The sequence below is a fragment of the Seriola dumerili genome, unplaced genomic scaffold (assembly GCF_002260705.1).
Source record: "Seriola dumerili isolate Sdu_G_001 unplaced genomic scaffold, Sdu_1.0 BDQW01000134.1, whole genome shotgun sequence".
Lineage (NCBI taxonomy): Eukaryota > Metazoa > Chordata > Actinopteri > Carangiformes > Carangidae > Seriola > Seriola dumerili.
Window position 1 is genome coordinate 506,780 of NW_019174389.1, and position 12,824 is coordinate 519,603.

At 39.7% G+C, this 12,824-nt stretch overlaps 1 protein-coding gene across 1 annotated transcript in view; it reads left to right on the forward strand.

Annotated features, from left to right (window-relative positions):
* The first annotated feature begins 3,319 nt into the window (after positions 1-3,319).
* The window catches only part of LOC111224418 (beta-1,3-glucosyltransferase-like), a 53,528-nt gene continuing 44,023 nt past the window's right edge, over positions 3,320-12,824 (forward strand). The window contains exons 1-2 of the mRNA XM_022748891.1: positions 3,320-3,326; positions 3,590-3,633. Coding sequence (XP_022604612.1) covers positions 3,320-3,326; positions 3,590-3,633 — 51 coding nt within the window. The remainder of the gene's footprint in view (positions 3,327-3,589; positions 3,634-12,824) is intronic.

A 12,824-nucleotide genomic window follows, 5' to 3' on the forward strand; every position in this document is an offset into this window, starting at 1 on the left:
ACTCCGGCTGATCCGACAGTTTGTTTGCCTATATGCTCGAGGAATGAATTTATAATATTATTTCATCTGAGGATGGAGTGCCTTGGTTTTTATTTTTCCTTGTTTTTTTTCACACTGTAATAACTGCAAACTCCTTCCTTCATTGGCACCTGAACATCGCCATTGAACATAAATCATGAAGTGCAGAAAAATCCATGCGCCGCCAGTTAGCTAACCTCTGTACAGCCGGTACTTGGTGCATGCTATGGTGAATGCGGACAGCAACACACCCTGCATTCATCAAATTTGCATGAGTAAAGCAAGATGAAAATGAACTTTGTACACACCTTCATTGCAGAAACAGAGCAACATGCGAATCACACCTGTGGAAATTCAGCTGAGTATTCACTCACATTTTAAATCTGGTTTGATTTGCCAATGCGTCTCTTTGGCTTGGTGAATGTCTCACGAGCCACTCCACGCCGTTTGGTGCCATGCAGGTTAGTGTTCTCGTGTGAACTGGAGAGCCGGGAGCTGCTGTCGTGGTTTTAGAAGCGGGTTGGTAAGAGCTGGATCCAGGTTTAATGGCCCTCAGCTTGGGGATGTTTGTGCACTGTCTCAGAAGTGGTTTCTGGATGGCAGCCCTGCCATAACTATCAGCACTGTGAAGCTCACATCATTTCAGATTTTATTGACTTTGCCGCATTAAATAACTTTGTTTTTCCAGACCAGTGGAGGTGTAGTTTGTCCTCTTCACCATTTGGATCATTTGGATTGTGTGTGAACGTGGTGATTATCAGAGCTCTTCTGAAGCTCACACTGACTGCGAATTAGCATTCAAGTTAATATAATACACCTGCATAGCTGCCGTTGTTAATGTGATTAAGTTACTTCAAAGTACTTTGATGTGGTGTCTCCATTTTATTTTCTATGCCCTCTGTACCCATTAAATCCTGTATGAACTGGAAAGCTAAGTCAGTCGCCAACAAGCAAATCATTGCTAAATCACTTTGAATCCATCAATCATCCATTTTTATGCTCTAGACAAGTAGAGGGAAGAACAATTGTAATTTGTAGAAAGCACTATACATATACATGTTTCTTTGTTGTAAGGTTCTTTAAATTCTGATAGCATACACCCATACCAACTAGATTCCCTCCCACTGTTAGGAGCGCAGTGTTTCTCTGCTAATTGCGTCGGACATCTGGTTTTATTACAGTGACAATGTAAATTGAGAAGCTTGTTGAAAAGCATTCAGCTAAACCATTCAGAGCTTTCATCATGTAGAGTGATTTCCAGACTTCCTAAAATCAAAGCGAGCAAGTTCCCCTCGGTGCGGCTCAATTGAAAACATGGTTGGAAACAACAGACTTGATTATGCAGGTTGAGGAGACGATGCAATGGAGGTGCTCCCATCAGCACTCCTGACATTCTGTAGAGTTACACCCCCCACCCCCCAACAACCACCCCCCCACCCCTCCACATGTCTCTGCCTCTCCCTCTCCAGGGTGAGCCATGAAAAGATGGGAGGTTTGAGCAGATGTAGCAGAATGTATTGTGAACTTGAATGTATTCCTGTAGGAAGCTCGTTTCATGCCAAATGTTGCATTTTTAATACTGACAGAAAAACTGGGATGCCAGATGACATTATTTACTGGATCAGATTTTATGAATGTGAACTTTACACGGCCATCAGGATCCATGGACATTAGATTGATGATCAGTTAATAATTTGTATTGGCAGGCGTTTTGTCACAGATTTAAAACAAAGGAGGCAGTGCAATGTCTATTATTATGAATTGCCTTTATTTTCCCCTCATTGTACAATTTAGTGTCTGTAGTGCCTTTTCTGTTTCTTTCAGAGCCATATGTTCTGTGAGAGGAAAGCAGTTCATTCTTAACCTTGGAGATACAGTAATGGAAAAAAAAAAAAACTGTACTTAGCACTTACCACTTAAGGTCCACTTACTTGTGTTTTCTGGAGCTTTCAACCATATCACATGACCTTGATCTGGAGATAGAATTTGTTCAGTTGTCGCGTTATTCTGAGCTTTTTTAGAACAAAATCACTCTTAATACTAATAATATTGTGTTTGTTATTTTAAAGTGCTGAAAACTGATAGAAAAAATGCATAAATCTCGGCTGAAAAAACTGATGAATAAGCCTCTGCTTGTTGCAGAACCGCTGTGTTGTTTCTCTGTTTATTTTTTATTATTTCAGAGGACTGGCTTTGAGTCTGAAGGATCAGCAGCAGCTCTTTTGTGTTTCCTCCCCATTTCTATCATTACTTTCTCTTATTGGAGGCATATTCAGAGCTGTCCTCATCACAAAAACACTCTATTAACTGTAAACTGCAGTGAACCATGTCCTCTTGCAGCAACAAACAAAAGAAGTTTTTGAAGCAGGGCAACATAAAAAATTGTGTATGAAAATCAGACCTTCTCCCTTTTGAAATTTCCTGTGTCATTCAGTGAAAATAGGTAAAGACCTGAGGTGTAATCTCTATATTTAATGTGGGTATTTTCAGCTCTTCTTTAAGACGCCCTCTTTTTTGTGAGGAACAGGGCAAAGTGATATTTCATCGCCTTGCCTGGCAAATTTGGACTGTTTGAAAACTGCCTCGCATCCATTGTTGTTTTCTGCTGCTTTCATGACTAAAATAATTAGGTTCATTACATTGTTCATTGGTACTGCACTGGTGGCTTTACTCCAGGCTTTACACACACACACACACACACACACACACACACACACACACACACACACACACACACACACACACACACGCGCGCGTTTTGAAGTTAACTTAGCTCTTTGAATAATTTAAGAAGAGGGTTCCCTTGCAATGGATGGAATTAATATCTGACCATATGACTGCAGATTGTGTCATAAGAGTAAAGTGACAGAGATTGTATCTATCTTATGAAATATGTACATTTGTATTGGGGTTTTTGTGCGCTTCTTTTGTATATTGGATATTTATTCATTGCAGGAATTTCAGCTGGCTTGTTCCTAGAAAACATATCTGCTGCTTTTAGGTTTTAATCAACACTCTCAGTTGCCCTCTAATGGCTGCTGCAGCGAGCCAGGGGAGGAAATTTAACTCTCTCTCGCCTCTATCACCTAATTAAAGTCAGATTTAAGGCTGACTGGTGTTGGAGGGCAGGGAGCCTGATTTAATATAAACCGGTGTATAAATTCATTCTCAGTGACACTGCTGTTTTGGGTGTATTGATTTGAAATCCTGGGAATCTTTCTGCAAAGATTTTCTTGTCCCACAATCAATGGCAATGTAATTGGATAGAAGCTCTCTGTGCTCTAATTACAAACCCGGATAGATGAATGGTACACTGCGCTCTCACGGATCCGACCAAGACTCAGCACAAAGAAATCATGGAATCATTACCTTTTTTAAATATTTTTCATAATTTTTCACAAATAAGAACTTGAATCATGTCGCTTTCTTTTAGCTGTGCCTTTGTACGGCAGCTCTTCAGTTAGCGAGGTGACGCAGCTTGAAGAAAAAAAGAGTTGTTTGGCTCGAAAAGATTCCTCTCTGTTTGTATCATTCACTAAAATATATTTTTTTTCTCTTTCCATTCCTACAGTTCACATCACCTTTGCTGCAGGCAGCTCAGGAAAAGCCTCACAGGTAAGTAAAACAGTTGACACGTGTGATTCTTTATTTCCTGTTTGCAAATGAGGTTGAAGCCTTGTGCTGTTGCTTGCCTCTTGACAATTAGTGTTAATTATTCATTTCCTGTTCCCCCTATTATAGCCTTAATTACCTGACCAACTGAAGTAAACAACCATGTGTTCTGTTTTTTTTTTTTTTTTAGATAGAGAGATTATCAGCAGCCAGATCAGAAGTTTAATTTGCTCAGCCAAACAAATCCATTTGCTCTTTTTCTAAAGTGCAAGATAATTTTCTTGCTGTTACATTTTCTAAGTCTGCAGTTGCCGCTCGATAAATAATTAACATGTTCAGTTGCTCTACTTCTCATTGGTGTGAGAAGATGTTGACAGTAAGCCTCCTGGCAGAGGTGCTTAGCATCACAGAAATGGGAAATTACTGTCTTGCTTTTTACTGGTGTCAGCTGCTTCTTTTCCTACCAAGGAAGTTTTGCCCTTTTGCTTTGTTACTTTTTAATTTAACTTACATTCCTGTGAACAATGTCAGGCAGAAATTATCACCCAATAACCCTCCTGTGTGATATGAGTGGGGAAAAAAAATCTTCCTAATTGCATTTATGAGAAGTATACAAAGACCTCTGATTTGAACAGAAAAAGCAGGTTTAAAGTTTGCATTAAGCTGTTTTCTTCAAGTTATTGTGCCACATTATCAGGGATACTCTTCAAAGCCCAATCACACTCTCAAGTTTTGTTTCCTTCAATAAAAGAACGATTAGGGACAACTGCCTGTCAGAATGATAGTGCAAATATTTAAATGGCATCCGTTCAGCAGAAGAAAACCATTAAGAGGATGAAAGGAGCAGTGTTTTCTTAACAATGGAAACATAATCATGTATAAAAGTCAAGTCTAATGTGCTGGGGAAAAAAGACATGAGAAACTGATTTATGAAGTTTCCCTTTGTCTAAACTGTTACAATACATCAGTTCTTAGATGTAAAAGTCTTCAAAAGGCATCGGAGAAATATTCTAAAGTTTCTTTCTCTCTTCGTCTCTGTTCTTGACCCTGACATATGGCTGCTGGAGCCTGTGAGAGCTTGATGGAGGGGGGGGGGGGGCTTCTTAATGCATTCCAAATCAAGGATCCCCTCTGCATCTGATTTTTCTCCAGTATCGCCACATTTTGACAGGTGTTTCCCAGACTGAGCGTGGGCCGTTTTACACTTGGTATCAGACATCTGTTGTATTCAGTTATGTTTGTTGTGTGATTTTTCTCAACAACCAAGCCCAACAGCAAAATGGAAGCCAGTTACCCCCTTTTTTTTTTTTTCTTTTTTTTTTTTTTAAGTTCTCCTGGGCTGAAGAACAACATTAACAAATTAGAAAGGAATACAAATTTCTAGGTCATGGAAGTGCTCCAGTTTTGTTCTGGAAAGTCATGGAATTTACATCAGGGCCATGGCGGGAGGCCTGGCACTCATTTACATACACATCATTTTGCAACACATGCTTATAAATTACTGGACTCTAATTAAAAGTAGCCACACTTAAAAATAAACCAGTCGCTGAATATAACAATGAATTACTGCTCTACAGAGGATTATTGACTTTCCAACAAAGTTGCAGTGTTGTGTATGTGGGAATTTTTTTTTTGTCTTTTTTTTTTTTTTTTGTCAGCGAAGCTTTAAACTGTTCAAGCGAAAAATAGATTGCATGGTTGCAATGAATCAAGAATTATACATTCATATACAATACAATGGATTTGGACAATCTAAATCCAAAATGATTTTGATTCATGCCTCAGTGCACAACAGCCATAACGCTGCTGTAAGACACACCAAGTATGACTGATATTTTTCGCAACTACACAAAGTGAGAGTAAAATTTTATATAGTTTGAAGGCATCACAAAGACCATGTTTGAATCTTTGATGGAGGAGCTCAGAGGTCACCAATAGGCGGCCCACCGTCTGGATCCAGACCCAGATGCTGTCATATGTGGACCTATAATCTAATAAATGATTGAGAATTATTCAGTTTTGAAGTGGCACAGCTTTTCTAGCCTTTACGGCACTTGTCATGTGATGCTACTCGGCCAATCATTGCCACTCTAGTCAGTGAGTGAGATACACTCACTGGGGAGAGACAAGACTATAGACAATGTCGGAGGAATAAGTGGGGGAGAGGTTTAAAAGAGTGAAAGAAAGAAAAGGAGGTGTTGAAGCTGTTCCGTTGTAAAGATGTGTTCAGATTGTTTATTGTATAAATGGTCAAGTCTGTTGAGGTGTGAAATGGAGTTAACAAAAAAAGGAGAAAAAGGGAAACTGAAGCTACACTTTTTAGGACTGTTTAATTTTTACAGAATCCAATGACAATCATAAAAATGTATTTGGTTTTCTATTAAAATCATATTATTGGATGGAGAAGACATCATAGATTGCTTTGGAGTTGCCAGTGATGTAAACTGTACTGTATAGGCACACTTTGCATTTAATGGAGTCAAACCACCAATGTAGGCCTTTAAACCACTGTTTGATCAGAAATGGTCAGCAGAGAAGATCTGGCACTGCATGACAGCGGATTCTCCATCTGACTTCAAACAGCTGGGCTCATCCCATCTCGATTAAAATCTGGCTTAATCTGCAGGGGTCCCCGTAGTGTCTCTTATGGCTAACACTGACATCAGAATGCAAAGCAGCAACAGTCAAGTAGTATTAAATTTACAACAACACATTTCACCATGATCCTGCATATTGTTTGCTCCCCTCCAGTGGAGAAAAATATCTAAAAATGTTACATATTCCGCTTTGATCAATATTGTTGCATATAACATTGCTACAAGAGGCTTATGATATGTAAAGCGGAACATGGTAGCAGCTGTAAACATCAGTCTAATTCTCAGTAGTTGTCTTTGAACACAGTATGTGGCTTGCATATGGATCACAGCTTTACCTCCCCCTTTGAAGACGGCCTGAAGCCTCTGATGACTGGCATCAGTTTGAACTTAGACTGACTTGGAGAAGTTGCCGAAGGCAAGCACAGGTACTGTGAGTATCTGCCGCTACCAGGCTTTATAAACAGCCTAAACAACAAGTGTAGTACAAGTTTGGTAATGTAAGCAAAAGTTACCTTGATCTCCTGCACCCAGAGGACTCTGAACAGTGAGGGGATGGATGCATAAGGACTGCACTGAGTGAGAAATTATTCACAAACTTCCCGCTGAGAGTCCTGCAAAGTCAACGAATACCTTGAACTTTTTAATGATACATGAGGACGCTTTTAAAAGAACTCTCGGGGACAAAACGGGAAGCTTTCCTCAGCAAGGGTCAGCTTCACCTTCAGGCCATTTTCCTGGATGTGGGGAAAAAGCAACAACCAGTTGTACGATGTAGACAAGAGCATGACCAGTACAGCTGATGGAATTGTCATTAAGTCATTTCATGTGTTTTTGAGACTTCCAGTTTCTTGGGTTCATGTTCTGGCTGTGCAGGAAAAGCAGTGGCGTGTTTCAAACAGGAGCAGCAGCGTTACTCCAATTCCCAAGTATCCCAGAATTACATTAAGTAGGAGCCATAAACACTTCTTATTTGCTGCCATCACCACCTACTTAAGTGTTGTCCATTGTGGGGTATAGATCTTCATCTCTGTGTAGCCTGCACTCAGTCTTAAGTGCAGTTTAGTTGTTGACATAATGACCAGTCTTCAAAGAAAAGAGCTGTTGCCTTCCTTAACAACCCAGTCAATTCAACTCATCATGTCTGATTGGACAACAGCATCTTCTCCGTTCCTTGTAGGTTGTCATGCTCTATGGCAAACATCATTTTGCAGAGATTTGTGTTTAAATGCGTCTCTGCCGCCTAAATGATTGTCACTACATGCAAAAAGAGCCTTTCTTATTCTCCAGCATCCTCCTCCTCACCTCGGGCAATCGTTGTTAGAAAATCAAGCTAAAGAGGTGATGTGTGAGTGTGATGTCTGAATCATTGCTTCAGCTCCTCTGCAATGACCTTATTGCAGCAGAAGAGGCAGATTCTTTTTTGGAGATTACAAACCTTCATGAATGCTGCCAATGTCCATGCAATGAGCTCTCTGCAAGTGGACAAAAACTGTGAATACCAACAGTTTGTCACCATCTGGATCAATTAGCTGAAGGGTAGAGCTGTGCCATAACACCAAAATCTCATATCTCAGTTTTGGCCATTTCAAATGCCGGTAACACTACGTATCATTATATAGCACATTTAGATAAATGTAAAATAAATAAATGCGGAATTCCGCCTGTAATTTGGCTCGACACTCGTGATATCAATGAAGGAACTTGACATGAGTGAAGCGCTTTCGCCTTTGCATTGTTTACCTTGTGTCGAGTGTCAGCATCAACCCCAGGAAACCCCCATTTCTCAACCGTGTAATTTTTCGGCCATGTCTTTGCAGATGTAAGTTGCAACAGCAGCCGTCATCTCCTTCCATCCTCATGATTCTTTGCCGCATGGTGAGCCACAGGTAAAGCCTCTTGTAACCTGTGAGTGGGGTCTGTTTTTTAGCACTTGACCACACTTTTGCGGCTCTCATCCGCAGACTCTCTCCGTACTGTTTGACATGATTCTTGTGTAGGTGGTAAAAGAGGTAATTGGTACTTGAGTCTGTTGTCGGGACAGGTCTGCTGCACAAATAGCAAAATATGTTTTTTCTGGTGCATGTCAGACCACGTTCATGCTCCTCGTTTTGTCTTGGCCGTTCTGTGTCGCGTTCACTCCCCCTCATGTTTGTGTTACCTTCATGCATATTTCCCGCCTGCATCCGTGGCGTGTGGGAGAACATAAAGCGCCATCCCAGTGGTGAAAAGTATTGCCATAAAGAGTGTGATTTGCGACACAACAAAATTAATTATAGAGCGTAATATGATCATCATATCACACGGCCCTAGGTGAAAGCATTTCAGCTCTTAAAGTAACCCAGTTTGTCTTCAAGTCCATCTGAAATCGCATTTAGTCATCGTTTTTTCAGTTAAAAATAATGTCAGTTTTTTTTAATTTGTAGTGAATAGTTTTTATTATCATTATTAAAATTGTTATTATTTAAAGGAAGAAAAGTTCTTTGGGAAACGTCATAAATACTCCTTTTTTTTATCTCGGACAGGATGAGGGGGAGCGTCAGTGTTTGTTTTGATTGACATCAGCTGGCAGGTTAAGCTCTGCCAGGAGAAAGAGTTTTAAAAATTGTGCTTGACAGTGTGTTGTCAGCGGCTGAAGAGTAAAGACACACAAGCATCTAGACGGACTAGTGACCTCTGCAGTTAATTTCATTTGCTGTTTAATGTGCTGCAGTTCACCAGGTAACCAAACAAACTGATGTTCGCGATGAACTTTTCCCCAGTGAATCTTTGTTTGGTGGCGTTCAGCATGCTAAAACAAGACTAGCCCTATTTGTGCATCTCATTTATTAGCATACAGTCAGGTCACAGAAATAAACATCAGTTTCTCTAAAAGATAATTAACCAACTATTTTTTAAAAACCCAGAAGGACCAACGAGACGAGGTAAAATCCTAGAATATGTCTTATTAATGCAACCAAATTGCCAATAAAGCTGTTCTCATTTATGTTTTTTCTGCCTCTGTTGTCAGACAAAAAAACAACTAGGAAATAGTGTCTGAAACGTGGCCACTCAGACTACTCGTTAACCAGCAGTCACTTCCAAGCTGTTGCTCTCCTGCTGCTAAAATCCTGATTTCATAACCACGAAATATGTAAGTTAAAGACAACAGCTGTGCTGTGACTTTGACTGTATTTACATTTAAAATTATCTCTCAGAAAGTTAGAAGCTCTTTCACATCAGCACAGTGTGATTGTGGAGGGAAAGTCTGTCTGGTGACTCTTCTACGGAAAGTAGCTTATGTTTGTCCAAAAAGTCACTAGATTTAGTGCTAGGTACTTTTTAGAAAATAAAACAACAAAAGTAATGTGGTCTGAAAAGTTAGTTAAACTACCAACAAAGGTGCTAAGTTGACAACACTGCTTGTTCGTGCCAAATCATTTTGGCAGATGGAAATATTCTTTGGGATTGTGTGGCTGCCGGTGGCACAGGAAACATTGCACAGCCAGAGGGAAGAATAGATTTCATTGAATATCACTGAGTTCTTGATGCAAATCCACCATGAACTACTTCAAGAAACACAAGATGAAGCTGTTGGAGTGGTCCGCACAGTCCTGACTGGAACATAATTGAAATTCTGTTGGTATATCTTTAGCATGCTGTGTGTGCAGCCTAAAATACTTCCGAACTTGAACTGATCTGCAGGAAAAGTGTGATTCAAATTCCTAAATGAAGAACAGAAAGAGTGTTAGCTGGCTACAAAAAGCACATGCAAGCTGTGATATCAGCCAAAATGAAGATTTGAAGTTGATTTTTTTAATGTCTGCTTGCTGGAGTGGCTGTATTCACTTCTATTCAAAATTCAACAAAATATAGAATTTGTCCTTTTGTTACCCTTTCACTTGGCTCTTGCAAGCCATGTTTACACCATCGGACAGTATATCGCTCATAAAAAAGTCAGACAAGGAGTCCACTATCCTGAGATATTATCCAGAAAGTCAGGGCATTGGCTTGAGTCATGTTATCTTGTGTGACCAATCTCCTCCTTTTTTTTTTTTTTTTTTTTTTTTTTTTTTTTTCAGTCTTTTTGGCTAAAATCTGGCCAAAAACATCTATCAGCCATCTCTTGCAGAGGACAGGGAGGATACTATGACCCTAAATAACTTCCACAGCAGGGCTTGATAGCAACGTTTGCCCCGTTGCCCCAGGCAACCAGATTTGGACCACTGTCAACAATTTTTTGCGGTCTGGTCGCCTCTGTTGGCAACAGTTTTTCCTGTGCCTAGAAAAACAAAGCTGAATCCCCCTGTGAACAGTCTAACTAAGTGGGAATGCCCCCGTTGAACTGTTTTACTGTGTGAGAAAGTGTAAAATGATCAGCTTTACAGAATAACACACACAAGAGTGGTATTGGACCTGAAGAAGAAAGGCCGTAGAATCTTCATCAAAGCTTAACAGGCAATAAATTATTGTGATGTTAAAAGAAATGAAAAACAAACAGACGACAAACTCTGCAACATATACTTCCATAGGAGAAAAACAAGTTCTCATCTAGCTAAACAGCTAGAGTCGCATGGCTCATAAACAAGAACGGGCAGCTAAGATATATTGGAGTAGGAAGAAAGCAATACAACCGGTGCACCTAACCAAACCTGCACTTATATAAGCTCAGAAAATCAGGGTCCTGGCAAATGTTTGAAATTGCTTGCTACACTATGGACAACAAAGAACCTTTTTCAGACTTGCCATGTGTCCCCAGATAAAAATGAATTTATCTGGCTAATTACATTAGATTGCAAATGTGAAATTTAAATGCAGTGACATTAGTCTTTCATTCTCACCTTTATTCTGGATTATTAATGAAGCTGAACCTCTTGTTCTTAATCAAATCCATTGTGTGTGTGTGTGTGTGTGTGTGTGTGTGTGTGTGTGTGTGTGTGTGTGTGTGTGTGTGTGTCACACACAAAGAGAGAGAGAGAAAGAAGGGGCAGCTAAAGAGAAAAGTTTGTCATTTAAAATAAGACAGGTTATTGTTCTTTTCTTCAGTGTTTTACTGGGAAGGGAGGATGCTTGTTACTATGGATACCAACCAGTGCTATAGCCACGCCATTTTATGCTAGTTAATTGTATGTTAAAGTCACCTTGACTGGATGCATACCCTTTGTCATTTGTCTTGGTTAGCTGATTAGTACAAAGGACACTATGTCGACTAGCGTTAGCTAACATTAGTCAGATTCATGATATATTCCTCTGCTTCATACTGGTCTGTCAGGAAGTATAGGGACTGATTACTTCTTCTGTGTTTACATTGAGTTCTTTGGTCAAACCATTTATTGAAACAAGAAGTGTAATTACGGAGGTCTATTACCAACTCAAATTTAATGAGTAAGTAAGTCGATATTCTATATTTTTCTTCCTCTGCACAAATCCTGTGAAAAGACCAAAACCAATAATGTGTTAGTCCATCTATCAATACATTCTGTCTGCGGCGCTCAGCCCTAAGACCATTGGCTACCACTGAAGACAAAAATGTTGTTTGTTGATTGGATCAATTCAGTGTTGGTTTTGGTCTTTTCTTTAGCTGAAACGGTTATTTGATTAGTTGACTTGATTAAATGCTTCAGACAATTTTAAACCAAAAATAGTGAATAAAAATGCCAGACGTTTGGTTCCAGCTTCTCAAATCTGAGGAGAAGCTGTTTTTCTTTGGGGTTTTGGACGTGTGGTTGAACATTATAAAACATTTGAAGTTTCACCTTGGTCGCTGAGTTATGATATGCATTTTCATTATTTGACATTTTACAAACCATTAGTCAAATAATGAAAATAATAATTGGCAGATTAGTCTTTTCATGGGACTTGTTGACAATAACAAATGTATTGAATAACACCAACTAAAACTAAAACCAAAAGATACTATTGGGAACATCATTGTGCATGTGGTTGGCATCAATAAGAGCGAGTTATCAGTTGAACCTGTCAGTTGTGAGTCTCTGTGCCTTTGATACAAACTGTAATCAGCATTTTTTCCTCTTAATTTTCAGTTTAAGTCGACAAAATTAAAAAATAAACCTTATAAGAAAAGCAGATGTTCACAGGAGGCAGACATTTCAAGTCATTAAGTCATTATGTCATTAAGTGTTCAAACCTCAAGTCTTTCTTGACAGCCAGCTTCAGTAAACATCACACATTTCCCTCTAACATGTCAAAATTCAGAAAATCCTGTAACCTTGAATCATTCTTGCCATCAGTGAACAGAAAGCTAATGTGACCTGACGGGTCACTCACATCAGTGGAGCGTCTCTACCCTCGGGGACTGAGAGATGTAGCAGGGGGCTGTGTCTGTATGTGGAGAGCTTCCAAATCAAAGGCAGGGATCAAAGAGTTGTCTTTGCAGGTGTCCTTGACTACACAACAGTCACATTAAGTAGGTTGAGGATCATTCCCGAGGAGTTTACACATGTACATATCAGCCGAGAAAGCCTTCACCGTGGTGCCGCTGCTGTTCTGAGGTTAAGCTACATGAGGCACAATTTTTCTGTCTGTCTGTATCACTGTGCTGCTGCAGATCAAAAGTGCTCAAGGGATGGTGAAGCTAACCCTTTCAGATGGACAGTGTAG